The sequence below is a fragment of the Aspergillus lucknowensis genome, assembly GCF_044049455.1.
Source record: "Aspergillus lucknowensis strain CBS 449.75 chromosome Unknown BJX67scaffold_71, whole genome shotgun sequence".
Taxonomy (NCBI): Eukaryota; Fungi; Ascomycota; class Eurotiomycetes; order Eurotiales; family Aspergillaceae; genus Aspergillus; species Aspergillus lucknowensis.
Genome location: NW_027263615.1, coordinates 73,648 through 91,087, shown reverse-complemented (window position 1 = coordinate 91,087; position 17,440 = coordinate 73,648). Strand labels below are relative to the sequence as shown.

At 53.1% G+C, this 17,440-nt stretch overlaps 9 protein-coding genes across 9 annotated transcripts; 3 read left to right on the top strand and 6 right to left on the bottom strand.

The window, feature by feature from the left end:
• Positions 1 to 14: 14 nt before the first annotated feature.
• Positions 15 to 483, bottom strand: BJX67DRAFT_385846 (ribonuclease III domain-containing protein; the record flags this gene model as incomplete). The annotated part of the gene is made up of 2 exons (XM_071033950.1): positions 15 to 256; positions 315 to 483. The coding sequence occupies 2 exons, from the start codon at positions 481 to 483 to the stop codon at positions 15 to 17; spliced, it is 411 nt and encodes a 136-aa protein (XP_070881200.1).
• Positions 484 to 640: 157 nt separating this feature from the next.
• Positions 641 to 1,905, bottom strand: BJX67DRAFT_366835 (alkylmercury lyase family protein). The gene is made up of 4 exons (XM_071030449.1): positions 1,346 to 1,905; positions 1,276 to 1,294; positions 855 to 1,211; positions 641 to 802 (listed from the first exon to the last, which is right to left on the bottom strand). The coding sequence occupies exons 1-4, from the start codon at positions 1,573 to 1,575 to the stop codon at positions 695 to 697; spliced, it is 714 nt and encodes a 237-aa protein (XP_070881199.1). The 5' UTR covers positions 1,576 to 1,905; the 3' UTR covers positions 641 to 694.
• Positions 1,906 to 2,887: 982 nt separating this feature from the next.
• BJX67DRAFT_391488 (FAD-dependent oxidoreductase) lies at positions 2,888 to 4,216 on the bottom strand (the record flags this gene model as incomplete). Its single annotated transcript, XM_071034793.1, has 1 exon — positions 2,888 to 4,216. The coding sequence occupies one exon, from the start codon at positions 4,214 to 4,216 to the stop codon at positions 2,888 to 2,890; it is 1,329 nt and encodes a 442-aa protein (XP_070881198.1).
• A 971-nt stretch (positions 4,217 to 5,187) lies between these two features.
• On the top strand, positions 5,188 to 6,346 carry BJX67DRAFT_391487 (isopenicillin N synthase family dioxygenase; the record flags this gene model as incomplete). The annotated part of the gene is made up of 3 exons (XM_071034792.1): positions 5,188 to 5,461; positions 5,538 to 5,885; positions 5,964 to 6,346. 3 exons carry the CDS (start codon positions 5,188 to 5,190, stop codon positions 6,344 to 6,346), a joined length of 1,005 nt encoding a protein of 334 aa, XP_070881197.1.
• A 2,772-nt stretch (positions 6,347 to 9,118) lies between these two features.
• Positions 9,119 to 11,106, top strand: BJX67DRAFT_375442 (putative C6 transcription factor; the record flags this gene model as incomplete). Its single annotated transcript, XM_071031693.1, has 2 exons — positions 9,119 to 9,427; positions 9,532 to 11,106. The coding sequence occupies 2 exons, from the start codon at positions 9,119 to 9,121 to the stop codon at positions 11,104 to 11,106; spliced, it is 1,884 nt and encodes a 627-aa protein (XP_070881196.1).
• A 5-nt stretch (positions 11,107 to 11,111) lies between these two features.
• BJX67DRAFT_366831 (uncharacterized protein) lies at positions 11,112 to 12,490 on the bottom strand. Its single transcript, XM_071030448.1, has one exon. The coding sequence runs from the start codon at positions 12,468 to 12,470 to the stop codon at positions 11,172 to 11,174; it is 1,299 nt and encodes a 432-aa protein (XP_070881195.1). The 5' UTR covers positions 12,471 to 12,490; the 3' UTR covers positions 11,112 to 11,171.
• Positions 12,491 to 12,678: 188 nt separating this feature from the next.
• BJX67DRAFT_385840 (major facilitator superfamily domain-containing protein) lies at positions 12,679 to 14,121 on the bottom strand (the record flags this gene model as incomplete). Its single annotated transcript, XM_071033949.1, has 1 exon — positions 12,679 to 14,121. One exon carries the CDS (start codon positions 14,119 to 14,121, stop codon positions 12,679 to 12,681), a length of 1,443 nt encoding a protein of 480 aa, XP_070881194.1.
• A 235-nt stretch (positions 14,122 to 14,356) lies between these two features.
• On the top strand, positions 14,357 to 15,553 carry BJX67DRAFT_391485 (uncharacterized protein; the record flags this gene model as incomplete). Its single annotated transcript, XM_071034791.1, has 1 exon — positions 14,357 to 15,553. The coding sequence occupies one exon, from the start codon at positions 14,357 to 14,359 to the stop codon at positions 15,551 to 15,553; it is 1,197 nt and encodes a 398-aa protein (XP_070881193.1).
• Positions 15,554 to 15,670: 117 nt separating this feature from the next.
• On the bottom strand, positions 15,671 to 16,928 carry BJX67DRAFT_310511 (glutathione S-transferase family protein). Its single transcript, XM_071027146.1, has 2 exons — positions 16,770 to 16,928; positions 15,671 to 16,700 (listed from the first exon to the last, which is right to left on the bottom strand). Exons 1-2 carry the CDS (start codon positions 16,872 to 16,874, stop codon positions 15,786 to 15,788), a joined length of 1,020 nt encoding a protein of 339 aa, XP_070881192.1. The 5' UTR covers positions 16,875 to 16,928; the 3' UTR covers positions 15,671 to 15,785.
• Positions 16,929 to 17,440: the final 512 nt, after the last annotated feature.

Genomic DNA, 17,440 nt, shown 5'->3' with positions numbered 1-17,440 from the left:
AGCCGACGGACGTCTCACGCATGTGCATTTTTAATCCTCTGGTAACAACTCTTCGTCACTGCAAAGTTTCTCTCTGAGTCGAGCCAAACGGCAGCGACAATAGCCTCGACCTCAGTCGCCAGAACATGGTCATACGCTGGCGAATGAAACATGTGCAGTGAGCTTGGTCTGATATGCTCGTCGAATCCGGCAGTACGAGCTTCATACGCCATCGCTCTATTACTAGCGTAGCGTTTCATTATCTGGCTGCCTGCCCCTATGTCTTTTCAGAATTCGGCCGCGAATAAATTCCTTCTAGGATGTAGATAACGTACCACAGCCTCTCTGACTCCGATACCAGTCCTCCAGCAGCAGCAATGCGACAACTGTGTCGCCGAGTAGGGCTAGACGCTCGTTGTGCTTCCAGTCGACCGCCTCCTTGATGTACCCGCGGTGACGGAAGGTATACCCGATGAAGTGCTGGACGTAGGTCTCAGGGTCCATGATGACTTGCGGCTCCTTGCTCGCATCGGAGAGTCTTGCGAGAATGTCCTTGATATAGACGTGTTGGAGTGGGATGACCCAGGGTTGTTACTATGTTCGTGATTGGTGTCTTTACGTCATGCGTCACGATTCCATCCGGTGTGATCATACGATACCTCCCATGAGAACTCTACGCATGCCATTTCATTCGATTACTTATGCAATGTCCACATCAAGAGCTCCAGAAATCCGAAGTCATTCCTAGGCGCGTGTAGAGTTCTTTAACCTCTTCCGCGGATTTCCGATTATACCCATGCTCATGCTTGTCGTGATACCATTCCTTCATCTATTAGCTTTCGATCGATACAGAAAAGTCAGAGCGCAACCCTCACCTTCGACAAAGCCCACGCTGTCTCGAGGCTGATGATATCCCCGGAATGAAACCCCCGCTTCGCAGGCCACTCGTGCGCCTCCTGCCTGGAAGCGAAGACCTGGATCGTTCCACATGCAAACCGCACATCCCTCCACCAGGTCGAGGGTGGCACGGAAAAGTGCACGCAGCAGTCGGATGCGTTGATCTCGCCCTGGGGAGTGAAGCATTTGACCTCGTCACCTTGGATGACGAACTGTAATTGGGTACCGATTGAGCCTGACCGGATTGACACTGTAGATTCGGCGGGAGAGAGCATGGAGGCGAGGCCGAGGGCGCACCAGGTGCAGTTTGCCCACCAGGTCCGTGGCCCGGAAGACTGGGTTGTTAGCATGTCATGCTTCTGTTTCTTGCAAGATATAGATGTTGGATACTTTACTTACCACGACGACAGAAGTTGGACTGGATAAGAGGTTAAACGTCATGGAAAGATGTATTGAGGAGGTAACTTACAGATGAGAGAATGGATGAGCCATTGCGATAGGAGTCGGCGCACACTCATGCTTGTAGAGGACGATGTGGTGCAAATCTTCAAGCTTCTTAAGGATCGCGGGAATTTCTGACACGTTCATGCCAGAGGCCTTGGCCAGTTCGTCCGTGGTGGGTGGACGACATTCTCGCAGGTAGAACTGGAACAGCTGGTGGCGGACGTTGCGAGTGGTGTTGTCCATGGTGTCATTCATCTAATGTAAAATCCTCCGGCAAGGAAAATGGAAAATGGGGAATTGATTGAGGAGCCAAGATCCCAGATTCGAGGCCGGCTCACCGTCTTTTAATCTTGGAGGTGGTACTCGTATATCATGTCGAACAAAGGCGTGCCAAGGACAGCCGTGATCGATGGACAGGCAAAGCTTCTGCGTGGAGAGGAAGCCCAGGCCCTTGACCATTCGCTTGACAATCCCCGCTTCCTTCATGCTTGATTCGTATTGCAGATCCAATTCGGGCTTGGTGGTTCTCTGCGCAACCACCAATGAAGATTAAGCCTTATCGAATAAGGTGAGCCGGAGCCTGCATTGTATGTCAAGCACCCCATCAAAGTCAAACGCCAGAACAGCCATCGCTGAACACCTGCATGATTTAAACCGATGCAAAAGGCAAAGCAGGCAGTGGCCACACGATTGTCGGGCCGGTCCGGGCCCGCTGGCTCTTTTGGCCGAGGACTCGAGGTTGCTCGGTCTTTCCTCTACACGACGACGACGCCTTCCATCGTTTCGCGACTGTCAAGGGCGCTTGTTCAAACTCATTCCCTCAGGTTCCCATCTACGATCAAAACGGCGCCGAAAATGGCTCCCTTTTGCAGACTAACCCAGGCGCCCTCCCTTTTTGAATGAGGACTGCATGGACTACCAATCGATCTAGATGATATGCATGGTTCCTTTGAAGATATCGTGCTAAAATAGGGAGAGAAGGAGAATTAGGTTAGGGAGTCGCTTCAGGGCACGCACTGGAGGCGGCGGGAGCACCCTCTCGAGGGTGCACTACAGCCAAGGGAAGGGGGCTGCCCGACAAAATATCAAAGGTGGTGAGGTCTAGGTAACCCGAACTCATATTCAAGAGGAAAGGTTTATTTAGCGCAAGAATGGGGTGTAAATACTTCTTGAACCCCATGGAACACTAAAAGTGAAACAAAAGTACAAACTCTATTGCTACAAGTGCTGTTATCTTAACATCCAAGAGTATGTACTTGCATTCTAAGAGGCCAAATACAGGTAGCAGGATTATTCAGGGTTAACAGTAACCATTTTAGTGAAGATAAGCTAGTCGGACAACTTTTATGTAGGGCTAGAAGAGCCTTCTACAGAAACCTAAATCGATACTATTGCTGCCAGCAGACAATACCGCGTTGCAAATTGTTGTAGAATGACTGCCGCAATGCCCTGCTGTATTAGGTGGTTGATCATGTTCGTTAGCATTCTAACCTTGTCCTTTTTGGAACCGACTGTCTCTAGCCTTGAGACTGTATTGTTACTCGCCCATAGACGAAGACATAAATGCTCAAATGTAACAGCCACGGGCCACAAGACCCTGCTTTTTTGACTTGTTCATCTCGATCAAATGCTCATTGGCGGCAAGGTCTTTACAAAAGGTCCTCTTATTGCCCAAAGCGTCTTGAAGGAGACGTGCAACCTGTCGTGCTGAGCCAAATGCCAATGACCATCCTGCTCCTCCGTGTCCATACGAATGGATGATGCGACTTTCTTGGGCCCGGCTCGTCTTTCGGTTCTCGCGCTCTACACGGACGTGGGCTTCCCTCATCGGTCTTCTCCCTTGGGCAAGCGGGTATTTAGGGTCCATGCGGGCATTCTTCAACGCGGGTAACAGGTCTTCGCACCGAGCTCGCATCTCCCGGACTGCTTCGCATGTCGGAGTGAGGTCCAGGAACCATGAGTCCTGGTGAAGGATAGACCCGAGCAGTAGGATGTTGTCGTTTCGGGGGATGAGGACTGCCATGTCGCGGAAGTTCCCATTGTACATGGTCTCAGACGATACAACCATACAGTTGTCCACTTTGGGAAAATCCGTGCCATCATTGATCAGGCGTAACAAACCCCCACGTAGAGGGTACACGGAGTCATCCGAGGCTGCTTCACCAGCCCAAACACCGGTGGCGTTGATGATGGCATCTGCCTCGTAAATACCCAGCAGGTGCTCCTCCTGGGCGAGAAGATCTCCGTGAATGGTGTCCGTCTCCAGTTTGGCGCCCTTACTGCGGACCAGCCTTGTAAGGAACGACATGGCAACATCGGTGTCAATAATCGGGGCATCATGCTCGTAGGCATCCTTTAGCCCTCCATGGGACTTGGTATTGATCCCGTATTTCTCAAAAAGGTGGGTGCCCTGGGAGAAGTTGTCCAAGCCAGTTTCCTGAATGAACCGAATCTTGTCTGCTTTGATCTCATCTTGGTGAAGCTGATTGAGGTGGAACGAGGTGAACATTCTTATCTGGACTCCGTATGCCGTTGCGAGGGTCTTGTTTTCAGCAATTGCACGGTACACCTCTAAGCTTTCCAGAGCCCATTTCTGGACCATTGGAAGTTTTCCTTGGAGAGCTTGTGGTCCACATCCAGCTGGGGGAAGCTCCCAGATCGCCCCAGCAATCTGGGATGTGATCCGCGGCCCTTCACCATAACTCGCCCAATCTCTAGAGACAATAGTGACATGGTATCCGCTGTCGAGAAGCAGCCAGGCTGTTGTCAGACCCGTCACGCCAGCACCGATGATGAGCACACGAGGAGACTTATCAGTCGGGGCGAAAAGGGGCTTCGGCCCAGCGGAGAGATCGGTACTGATTCTCTGCACATCAACACCGGATGCAGAAAGCATGCTGGGGGGGAAGTGTCTTTCAGTCATCGTCGAAAAAATTGCTAAGATTGTCAGTCACGCTTTTCCCGTCAATGCAACGGGCCGATACTTACATTAGACGAGTTTCATAAGCCTTGGGGAGATACTAGATCCTTTTTTGGACGGATGTTGCGTGATATGTCTTCAAGTTTGCGTGTTTGAGTGAGATCCTGGTTGGTGGCAGGACACATGATTTATGTCCCATCTGGCTGCCCCCTGTATATAGCTTGCATGAGAACACGACGTAATTTCATGTAACCTTCAGCTTCGGCATTTGACCGTTTGATACTTTCAGAGAGGCTGTCTTAGAATTGAATAGCGGTGAACGTTCTCTTTTTGATGCCACCCAAGGACCCGAACCCGCAATGTGGGCATAAATGAAGACTACCAAGCAAGGAGGTGTCTTTAAGCCACGTAATGGCGTGGATATGATGCAAAATCTTCTTGTGGCCCGAGTTGTTCAAAAAACAATAGAAGCGAAGGAACGCCATATTGTCACTCATTTATTCCGCCTCTAGCCACTGATTAAGCGGTAATAGCCTCTCAAAGATCTCAACGGGACTTTTGCAAAAGTTTGGCTTTATGAATAAGTGAAGTTGGCTTGGGTGTTGTGACCATGCTAGGGAATGTCCTGCCAATTCCTGTCCACAGAAACGGAAATGATATGAGACTGATCAACAACTGTTGGAGACTCCTTCCTTGCCTGAGAGGTATGCGTTGTACCACCTGGAAATTCGATGCTCTTGATGAGGGCCGTGGGACAATTTCCTTGTGTTTGAGGAATCCAGCAATCCCATACTTATGTAAAGGATGGTGTAGCCGAGCTGGTCTGTTAATTCTTCCCTGACACCTATCTACGTGAAAGAGAGAGCTTGTCCCGGCGAGCCTCAGTGCACGTAGCCTCATATCGCGGCCTACATCCTGGAGAGACCTCGCCAATTTCAAGATCCACAATGGTTCATTCAGGCAGCACAATTGATTTTGGAGGTTTGGCAGCGCCGCTTCAGATGGTGATCTATACGTTGTCTCTAACGTATCTAGCATTCTATGGTAATAATCCCACCCAGCGCCGAATTCTTTCCCAGAAAGTTCGCCAGGCTTGCGAGAAATATGGGTTCTTCCAAATTGTGAACCACCTGGTCCCTTCTGCTCTTCAGGAGGCGATTCTTGAACAATCTCGGGCATTTTTCTGCCTCCCCAGAGAGGTCAAAGAACAGTATGACAAAGGTGCGCGAAATATTTCTAAACGTTGACACATCCCGTTATCACCCTCGGTTGCTTATACTCGCAAATCAACTACCAGACGGCGGTTATCGTGGGTACGAGAGACTCCAAGCTAGAGGCGATTTGCAGGAAGCCTATTACCTGGGTAAAGATATGAGGATTGACCACCCGACAGTTCTCGCGGGGAAGTTCTCCCATGGCCCAAATAAATACCCAACTGAGGTCAAGGACCCCATACTGTTTCGAAGAGTCGTCGACGACTACCATGTTCACTTGTCCCGACTGGCCGAGGATATATTGGAAGTTCTCGCGGAAACATTGAATCTTTCCAGCGACTGGTTCGAAGCCCACGGCTTCTGCCATGACCCTATTGCCAATCTGCGTCTGCTGCATTACCCGGCAGCGTGCGAGAACACAGGTGCGCAAGGTATGATCAACACAGCGAGAATAAGTAGCAAGCTCTACATCTATGAGCATAACCTAACTGTGTGGTGTTGAGAACTAGAGAAAGCAAACGGATTCCGGGCACACACTGACTTTGGTGCTATTACTATCCTGCTCCAGGATGGTACGAGTGGCCTGCAGGTTTGGGACAAGGACTGTTCGCAATGGATGCAGATGGACCCTGTACCTGGGGCATTCGTGGTAAATCTTGGGGATATGATGATGTGGCTGACAGGCAATCGGTATATCTCCAACCTGCATCGTGTCGTCAACAACTCCTGTCGAGATCGCTACAGTGTTCCATTCTTCTACTCCGGAAACCCGGATTTTGCCTTGGCGCGCCTCCCTGGTTGGGAAAATAGGGAGGAAGTGGCTGATGCTCCGATAGGGACAGTCAATGACTGGATGACAGGGAAGTACAAGGATGCATGTCTCCGGGATTAATGACCTTCACGTGGTGAGAGATTTACAGCCTCATGTTGGCATGCAAAATTAACAAGAGAGGATGCAAACTCCCAAGAGCAATTGACCATGGATTTGCACATTGATTATCATCTGAAAAGCAACACAGCTGTCAGTTTCCCAAGGCCGTCTGTAGTAGTGATGTTGGACCTTGAAGTACTAACTAACTAGGCGGATGTAACTTCCACGGACAATCTATGGTGAAAATTGGTGCCAGAGTAGTAGATAGTTTCACTCATTCCAAGAGGATATGGAACTTTACTTTGCATCTAAAGAATGAAAATATTATGCCTGGTCATTGTTGTTGTCATTAATCCCTGTGTAGGATCGCCCAATCCCTTGAAGATCAACAACAAGGGATGGATGGCTACTGTTCTCGCTTGTGATGATTCTCTGGAAGGGCTGACCATATTGTTTTAATATGCAACATTACTGCGTCTGGCCAGAATGATCCTCGCACCACAGAACAAACCCTCTCGCTGAAGGCAATGCAAACCAATTTACCCCCAACCGTTTTAGGCCTACCGCCAAGTCGGAACGACAACAACGAGGTAAATAAGTCCTCGTATTTGCTCCAGGCGGAAGTGGAGGGCGCTGTGGACAGCGATGGACTGGATTTCCTCATCAAATTTGGGGACAATGACCCAGACAACCCGAGGAATTTCAGTTCGATATGCAAAGCATGGCTGGTTTTCCAAATGAGTCTACTGACCATGGCGGCTGCAATGGCGGCTGCATTAATGGCACCTACCTCGCACGAGCTGGCTGGGTATCTCCACATCTCCAGAAAGACGACGTCCCTCGTTGTTGCACTTTTTGTGCTAGGTATGCTGTGCCATATGCTTCCCAACAACGTAAAGCTGATCCCTACTCAAGGATGGGCGTTTGGTCCCATGCTATGGGCTCCGATAAGTGAAATCCGTGGACGTAGGTGGGGAATCCTGCCTGCCATCTTCCTCTTTAGTGTTTTCAGTATCGGAACTGCGGTAGGCACAAACACCGTGAGTATCCTGGCAACCCGCTTTCTCACTGGTGTTTTTGCCTCTGCTGCTATAAGCAACGGCCCTGCGTCTCTAGGCGATATCTACGCCCCTGAGACACGGGGGATCGCGAACGCTATCATGGCACTCTGGATCGCCGCTGGCCTCTGTATTGCTCCAGTGGTAGGCTCGGCCATTTCGGTCAATCAGCAACTCGGATGGCGTTGTAAGCTTCACAATGTCGCGCTGACTTATTCGTTCTCACCATACGTGTACCAGGGACGCAGTATATCCAAGCCATCACCGTCGCCAGTTTGTTCCTCCTCTCCTTGATCAGTCTACCGGAAACCTATGCCCCAATGCTTTTAAAGCGCAAGGTAGATAAACTCCGCAGGGAAACAAGAGACCTTCGGTATTGGCACTCACACGAGAAGTTCGACAAGGTAAGCGCATTTACGAAGTACTTCGGCCGACCACTACGGTGAGTTCAGCAACAATCAACCTCGTGCGTAACGTTCAAGAGGGGTAGGTGCTAAATCACAACAGCTTGATGTTTACTGAACCCATTGTCGCCTGTATTGCTCTCTACGCCTCTTTTACCTACAGCCTTCTGTACTTGATTGTACAAGTCTTTCCAATCGTATTTCGGGACGAGCGGAGGTGGAACCCAGTTTCATCCAACTTACCTTTCTTGGGCGTTCTCGTTGGGGTTCTTTTTGCCGTTCTTATCAACATCTCTGATGTTCCACGGTACAGAAAGGCCGTACAGAAAAACAACGGGGAAGCTGTCCCAGAGGCACGGCTGCTGCCTATGCTGGCCGGAGGGATGTTCCTTACCACTGGGCTTTTCGGGTTCGGTTGGACTGCAGCACCACAGCATCACTGGATCTTACCCGTCATTGCAGCAGGTGAGAGAATGGCTTTTCGTTTCTTATAATTACGCCGACCTAACCCTTATTGGATAGGGTTCATTGGAGCAGGTTTTAACCTTATCTATATCCAATCTACAAATGTACTGGTGGATATCTACGGGATCCATGCGGCGTGTCCTCTGTCGGCAACCACAACTCTCCGCTCCGTCCTGGCTTGTGGCCTGTCTGTAGCCGCTCATCCCATGATTGACAACTTGGGGATTGCTGTAAGTTGCAGTGTTCTGGGTGGCATTTCCTGTCTAGCCTTGCCTATGCCACTCTTATTCAGGAAGTATCGTCTTTTGACGAGAAAACGACGAGAGACGATGGCTGAATGAGTCCAATACTTGTATACTGCATCTCCATCTACCTCGAGAAACTGCACGCGGTGAACGGATGGACTGTGCGTGTCTAGGCTATATCGAAATGCTTGGAACTCCACGGTGCCGACTGTGCAAATAAGTGAGCCAGGATCCTGGGGCGTTTAATAGGTAGCTTCTTGTGCTCCCGCAGCACCGGCCATTGCAAATAAGATCTAATAAAATATCTTTCCCGTCGTCAATCGGGCGACCATGGGTCGTACCAGCATGTGTCAAGTTGAATTAGCCCATGGACATGCACTGAAACAGGATCGTCAATGGAAATGCAGGTTGATCCAATGAGTCAAACCGGAGTCTGCATTGCATTGCATGCCAAGCACCATAACAGCCGTTGCTGAATTCCTACGTGATTTCAACCCATGCAAAAAAGGCAGCGGTCACATGATTGTTGGATCGGGTCGGTCTCGCTTGATCTTTCGGCCAAGGACTCGAGATCGGTCGCTCTTTCCTCTTTTCAACCCCCAGTATATTACGACAGCCGATATGAGCCATTCGCCCCGGGCGATCCAAAAGCGCACACGGCAACGTCCGGCATTTTCTTGTACCGAGTGCCGTCGACGAAAAGTCCGATGTGACCGAGCCAAACCCTTCTGTGGCCAGTGCAGAGCTCTTGATCTGGTGGCAGCATGCAAGTACGAGGGCAGCCATCCTACTCCCGTTCGCCGTGGAGCTCCGAATCCCCCACATAATGTGCAGATCCCCGTCGATGTCTCACCCTCCGGCCGGATGAGAGGAGTTGTTTCAAAGACGAGAGTCTATGGGCATGGCCATTGGATGAACACGTTCTCTCTTGTACGTCCTGGTCCGTTCTAGCCTTGCTGTTCGACTAACTACTTAAGATGGACGGTCTCTCCTCTCTCCGGACCATTGCTGAATGCTTTGACACGCTCCGCCAGAGCGACCACCAAAGCGCCCAACATGAGATTACTGAAACAGTGGCTCAGTGCAAGAGACTGTCTCGAACCATCAAGAAGCAGCGCCCAAGTCGGAACAGTGTTCCTGCGGATATTCAGAATTACCTTGCCGACCGCAAAGTGCTTGATGAGCTTGTCGAGCTCTACTTTACCACGTTTGAGTCTTGTTACGGAATACTTCACTACCCTACGTTTCTGCTGGAGTATGAAGAGTGTATGAGCCATCCTGAAGGCGCAGAGAGCGCTTTAATCCTCCAGATGCTCCTCATCATGGTTATTGCTGGCCCTTTACACGCTGATACCGACATCCGTCGCGAGATGGCGGCAAAAGCGCAGAGTTGTGTCCACATGGCCCAGACATGGCTTTCTGCACCGCTAGAAAAAGACCGCTTCACCCTAAGTGGTATTCAACTCTATTGTCTGCTCCTCCTCGCCCGCCAGGTGAACCAAGTTGGAGCAGATTTAATATGGACATCCGCGGGCTCATTGATGAGGATGGCCATGCAAATGGGATTCCATCAAGATCCTGATCTTCTCGGAGAAATAAGTATGCCGCAAAAGGAGACGCGGAGGCGACTGTGGTATACCATCTTGGAAATGAACGTTCAGGCGGCCCTAGACTCTGGCATGTCACCTATGATCACGACCGCGGACTACAATACGAAGCCACCGGCCAATTCCAGCGATTCTGGCCAGGCGATAGGGGGGCGTGCAAGAGTCTCTTTCCAAAGGCTTTTGGCGAACAGCCTCCCTCTCCGGTTACGTGTCGCTAGAGTTGTCAACGACATGCAGGAAGAGGCAGCGTACGATCAGGTTTTAGAGCTCGGAAAGGAGCTAGCTTTCGCTTGTCAACATGCCGCCGTCGCTATCAATCAGGCGACTACAATCGGCACCTTTTCATCCAGTTTCTGCAGTCATCTCCTTGGCCGATTTACTCTGTGTCTCCACTACCGATATGCGGTAAAGGCCAAGACGAATCCTCTGTACACTCACTCCCGACAGGTCTGCGTGGAAGCGGCCATTGACTTGGTCTCTCTCCTTGACGACGAGCTCTACGGCCGAATCCTTTGCGTTGGAGGCGGCATGTTTCGAGATATTTTTACGCGCGGTGCATTACTCATTTTTGTCGAGTTAAGTCCGGACTCTGAGAATGAAATCTCAGTATTCGCGATACAGAGACATCGAGTGCGTCAGGAACCGTTACTTCGACACGCCCGCCGCGTGGTGCAGTATGCGAAGGATAGGATCTGGTGTGGCGATACGAACATCAAAATCTGCGTGTGGTTTAGCATGATGATGGCCCAGGTTGAGGCTCGCTTGGAGGGCTCAAATGTCGACGAGGCCATTTCGAGTGCCATGCATGAGAGTCTGGCAATGTGCCATGGTATACTCAAAGAGATGGCGGCTAGGGTGCCTGACGATGCTGTCAATAATCCAGATCTCGGATTCTGGACTCCTGGTAACATCACGCCGCCGAATCCGGATATCACTCTTGGCTCGGGCTTTGACGGTCTAAATGATGAATTCTTCGATTTCAGTTTTGAGACGTGGCTCTGAGGGGAGATATACGGTAACAGTTATACTAATACAATGGTCGTGAGGCATGCATGAAGACGCGGAGATCAATTGCCCGCTTCGTCCATCTTTGAGTACTCCGGGAGCTGCCATCCTTTCGTGTCCTCTCGCAGAATCCATCGTGCAAGAAGATCAAACCGCAGCAACGAGCAGATCCAGAAGAGGCAGTAAGCCAGGGCAATTCCTAAGCGCGAGCTGGGAAATTTATCCATGTAGTTGTCACTGTCTGTCAGGCCCTTCTGGACCTGGTCCATGAATGGTCTCAGCTGCTGTTCGTACCTCTTCAGAGCCGCCGTTATATCCTGTGATCCTGATTCTGCCAGGGCCGTCGAGATCTCCCCAGCAAGGATATATGCGCCGACAAGGCCACAGGTCGTACCCATACCTGTCATAGCAGAGGGGCAGTACGCCGCGTCCCCAACAAGGACAACACGGCCGCGAGACCACGAATCCAGCTTGACGACACCAATGCGTTCGCGGTAGAAGTCCTCAGATTTGACAAGGCCGTGGAGGATCCGCTCCGACTCCCATCCTACACCGCGAAACACTCTCGCTAGCACTTTCTTTTCTTCTGCGATGTCGGCTGTTCCAGAGCTCTTCAGCTCCTCTGCGGAGTTCGACTTGCAGTTGACATAGGCTTGATACCAGTGCGGATCATGGCGCCGAACCATGATGCCTCTGTGACCAGTAGCAAGGAGCACCGTAGCATCGTATCCCTCGCCTTCCTTCATGTCTTGCTGAATCGTGCCATACGCCGCATAGACACCGAGGGAGTGATATCCCGGGTTCGCAGCTCTGTCACCCTCGTCAAATCCGTACATCATCCTCCTCATCCTCGAACCCAGGCCGTCGGCCCCGACAACAAGATCGAATGTCTGTCGCCGTCCGTCCGAAAACACGACCTCCACCCCTTCCCCTTCCTGCTGCTTAATCTCGGTAACCCGCACCCCAAATCTATACTCCACCCCCTGCTCCCCGCTGCACTTATCATAAAGCAGCCGGCAAAACGCCCCCCTCATCACCTCCCAATCCGTGGTAAAACTCTGCAAGCCCTTTCCGGACCGATTCGCGGGGAAATATCCCCAGCCACGACCCTTGCCATCAACGAGCCGCAGACCTTGTTCCTGGACTGCCTTGGCGCGAAAGGCCTCTTCAAGACCCATTCGTTTGAGGACCTGAATTCCGGGGCCGCGGAGGTCGACTTGCAGTCCTGTTGCGCGGAGAGTGGGGTGTCGTTCTGTGACGGTGATGCTGTCGTTGTGGCCACCGGGATTGGGTCTTGAGAGCCAGAAGGCGAGGGCGTTGCCGGCGATTCCGGCGCCGCAGATGAGGATTTTGAGGGGCATGTGCACGTTAATGGATAGAATGTAATGAAAAAGAGATTAGAGAGTGTGAGGATCTGAATTTTGGTTTCCCACGCTTGTTGAGTTTTTATATGTGTTTTGGTGGCTGTACTCGTCGGCCGAGCCAACCGCCGATATGCCCCGTACGACCGACCCGTTTAGCCCTAACCCCGGTTTGGGATACATCAACCCAGTATCATTGTCAACGAGATTAAGGCTGAACCCGCCCCTCACCCTTCCCCTCGAACTTCCTGACAACCTGCAGCGTCGCCCAAAAGCTAAACGGCAGCGCAAAGACCCACAGCCCAAAATTAATACTCGCCGTCGCAATCAGCGCCGTCGGCACAGCCTGCACCCCAAACCCCACCGCCACCCCGGCCGTCTCAATCCCCCTCAGCAGCGAACTATACCGAATCAGCTCGTCCGGCCCATCCGCCAGATTCCCAATACACCAGTAGATGTAGTTCTCGACCAACCCGAGACTAATCCGCTCGAAGAGGTAGAGCCCGAACCCGCGGCCGAAGGTGTGCTGGTCGGCCCAGTCGAGCACAGGGTTCGTGACTCGGTACTCGTTCTGGATGATCACCGCCCAGATCCAGGTTGTGCTGTTGAGCAGCGCGATTAGCGTGTATGTGGACACTGCGCGGACCTTGCGGTCTTTCGTCCAGGGGATGTCGACGAGCGAGCCGCCGAGCCACGTCGCGAGGGACCCGACGATCGCAGAGAGGAAGCTGCCCAATGCGCGCGAGCGCACGGTGAAGTACGTCGCTAGATATGTCCCCGGGTATGCCTGGATCCAGCCGAAGTACCAGAACAGCGGGGTGAGGAGGAGGATGGGCTTGCTTCGCAGGCGCGCCCACATCGCTGATAGCTCCGTTCTCCAGGGGATTCTCCCGCTGGAGGGATCAGGACCACCGGTTACGGTTACGATTCGGGTGCCGTCGTCCCGCTGCACCTTCTCCGGATTCGAGAGGAACAGCCCGAATATCAGGCCTAGACACTGGATCGCAATGAACCCCAGATACGTCTGATACCCGACCTGCCCGCGCTCCGTGAGATTCACGTTAATGCCTAGGGAAATCGCGCCGCCGATGACATTCCCGAAATTCCGGAACGTAAACCACGTCGCGATGTACCGCCCCCTCTTCCTGTCCTCGGGATACCCCGTCGCTATGGCGCCCTCAACACTCCAGAAGAATCCCGCCGAAATCCCACAGGCCACGGACCCAACATAGACAAGCCACGTCGCCCCCGTGCGGTTGTTCAGGTACAGCCCCGCCGCGTACAGCGGGTATCCCGTGCTCCCGAGGGAGAGGGTATACCGGAACCCGATGAGGTTCGTGACCCAGGGGCCTAGAATGCAGGTTACCGTCATGAAGGCGTAGAGGAGGGCGTTTGCGGCGTTGACGAGGTCCGGGGATTGAGAGCCCCCGACGCCGAGGCCGTTCATGGCGGACCAGATTCCGGGCGCGCAGAAGGCGCACAGGCCGACGATGAGGATTTGGAAGAGCGTGCTGCGGATGAAGGGGGGTACCGCTGCATCTGTTGAGGTTGAGGCTGAGGTTGAGGTCGATGTGTCGGGGGCGGTTCTGTTTGGTTTGGATGTCTGGCGAGGGGATTTTGTTTCCCCTTCTGAGGGGTTGATAAGAGCCATGGAGTCTGTCAAGGTAATTGAGGTTCTCTGGCTCCAGTTGCAGCTCGGCTCGTACGAACCCTTTGTTATATTACGAGCCCATTTCGTGATTTGGAGATGCAATGAGCAATCATGCCTACAACGGCGGATACACGAGATTCGTGATATGAGGGGACGATGAGCAATAAATGGAGGGGTTCTTTATCAACTGTTGATCCCAGAGTCTTCACATCTGAAGCTCTCACAACTTCGCAAAATGGCTACCACCGTTGAGTCGCTGAATATCCCCTCTCTTCGTCTTGACGACGAGACGACCATCACCTTCGAGACCTTCTCCCTTCCCTCGACAAACCAACGCACCCTCGGCCCTCCACACCCTCCAAACACCCAACTCCCGCTCGCCCTGAAGCCCTCCCCCGACTCCTCCGTCACCCTCGACGCCGCAATATCAACTATAAAACACCTGCAGCGCACAAAAACCCTGACCACCCTCCTCGCCCGGCACGGCACCCTCCTCTTCCGCGGCCTCCCCATCACCTCCGCCGCCGACTTCTCCGCGTTCGCCCACGCATTCGGCTACAAACCGCACGAGATCATCGGCATCGTGGTCGACAGACCCCTCCTAGCCCCCAACGTCGCCCCGGCAAACGAAGCCCCCAAGGAAGTCCGCATCTACAACCACAACGAGTCGCCGCAGGTCCCGCACGCACCGGAGTACATCTTCTTCTACGCGCAGAAGGCCCCCACGGTGGGCGGGGAGACGCCGATTTCGTCGAGTCTCGAGCTCTTTGCGCGTGCGCAGCGGGAGATTCCCGAATTTATTGATTTGCTTGTTGAGAAGGGGATCCAGAGTCGGGTTACGTATAAGACTCAGAGACAGTATGTGGGCGGGTCGACCCTGAGACAGGCGTTCGGGAAGGAGATCCTCGACGGGGACGACGAGGAGACGCAGCGACGGAAAATCGAGGCACAGATTGCGCGGTACGGCCGGGGAGAGTATACCACCTTCGAGTGGGGGGTGGACGGCGAAGACGGCGCGAGACAGCTTGTCCTCACGCACCAGCTGCCTGTTGTCCGGACGCAGCCGGGGACGAATCTCCCGACACTCTTTACAGGGTTGGCGGCGTATTATCGGAATACGGTCGAGGCGCAGAAGAGGTCCGGCGCGGGACGGAAGAACGTCGCGCAGCAGTGTTTTGGCGATGGCACGCCCATCCCCGAGGAGTATCTTGCGGCGCTGGCGAGGATTACGGAGGAGATTCGCGTGCTGCATAGGTGGGAGGAGGGGGATGTGTTGGTTTACGATAATATCATTGCGCAGCATGGGCGTGAGCCGTGGGAGGGCGAGCAGGGGGATCGCGTTGTGCTGGCTAGTCTGTTCGATGGGGAGAGTGTGCCTGGCGCGTATGGGTTTGGGGGGTGGGCGCAGGTTGTGCAGGCGTTGGATGGGTAGGCAGTGGCCAGGTTGGACGTAGTTGGAGGTGTATTTCACGGTTGAGGAGAGTTAGGCACATACAGAAATGCCAACCAGGCGTCCAGATAAGTATAACGTGAAAGGCCTCAGCCTCCGTATAGATTTGGCGTGTTTTCAGCAAGCTAGATCTTCAGAGACGGTGCTCCCATGCCAGTTGGAGCATCCACTATCGCGGCCTGGGATAAATGTACATAAAAGACAAATTCATTAATCAACTAAGATTCGCCTTCGCCAGTGCAGCCACACGAAATCCCTGCCTCGGAGCATGCACGCGTACCGAGACCTCTCCCCCAGTCGTTTCAATCGTGATCTCCCTCGCCGTCAGCCCGAGCAGTCTGCCTACCGTCTTATGTCGAGAACCACTATCAGTCGGCCACAGCTGCACCACCTGTCCCTTGCGCAGCCTCTCAGCCCTAACAAGCGGGTCACTCTCATCCACCACATCCGCCGCCTCACTTACCGCAGCCTTCCCCAGAATATCGGCAACCTGTTCCCCCGAGAACGTCTCAGGACGCCGAAACCCCTTCTGCGCGACAGAAACAGCCTTCTCAAACCTCTCAACCCACGCAAAGACTTTCGGAAAGATCCGCGCAGAGATATACTCCCCCGGAAGAGCTCCCGGAACCGAAAAAAGCCACTGAATCGACCACACTGCCTCGATATCCGCTCGGCCCGGTTCCCTCGTCCCGGCAAGCCACTCACGACCATCAGCGAGCAGTGTCGTCTCCAGGACCTCGAGCGCGCCCTTCACAGCCATAAGCGCATCCGCACCTCCCGCGAGCAGAAAATCCGCGAAATTGTATCCCGGCGGTGCGCCGATCATCTCAGTTCTATCCTTTAGAAAGGCCTCGTTATGCAGGAGCGGTGTGTGCGGGAGGAGGACCTGCACGATGCTCTTGAAGAGGCCTGTGTCGAGAGTAAATGAGGCGAGGAGGCGTTCGAGGCCGCGCTGTTCGGGAGTTGCGGTTGATGCGAAGGGGGGGTTGGGCGCGCCCAGACGCTCGAGGCGTTCCAGGATTAGTCGTGAGTCGAGGTAGACGTCGCGGCCGATTGAGAGGAGGGGGATGCGGCGGTAGCGGATTCCGAGGCGGGCGAGGTCGGAGCGGGGGAGGATTTGTGGTTGGATCTGGACGTGCTTGTTAATGGAGTGCCGATTTGGTGGAGTGGGATGCTGGTCTGGTTAAGGTGGACGCACGCATTGATCGTAGGGGATACCCCGTAAAGCGAGGTAATACAGAACCCTCGCCGAAAAGGGCGAGTGCGGGTAGTGGAACAGGATAACTGGGTGGTTGGAAGACATTGCAGGTGTTATTGCTGTGCATGAACAAGTGCAGGGATTGTTGCGGGTTCCTGCGCCGGCTCTTTTATGTCAAGATAACGAGATACCCCGCTTCTTCATATGATTTTCAGGGCCCCACTTTGCGCAACTGCCTCGGGTCGCACGCTCTCGCTCTGGACGCTTGACAGTTTGTCGAGGATGGGGTGGCGCTAACCCGAAGACAATGGGATTTATGAATTCCATTGTTTTATTATGCTGCCCAAGGACCCGGATACACCGGGTGTAACCCTGTTGCCCCTTGTCTCCGCCCCGCAAGTTTAATTCAAATCAATCTTATCACATCTTATCTGATCAGCCCTTCAGCGACGGTTCCCGAGACTCGCAGCTACGTGAGAATCCCCAGAACGAAAGGCCGATCACCTCCACCAACTGCCATAGCTAGGGGTTCCGGGCCATTCAAGCTTCTGCTGGCAGAAGAAAACGGATCTGCAGTGCGATTTCTAGAATCGGAGAGGTAACTCAGGAGGAGCCAGCAATTAAGGCCGTTTTGGTATTCTAGGAATGTGAATAAGAGCAGCTCGCTGTGA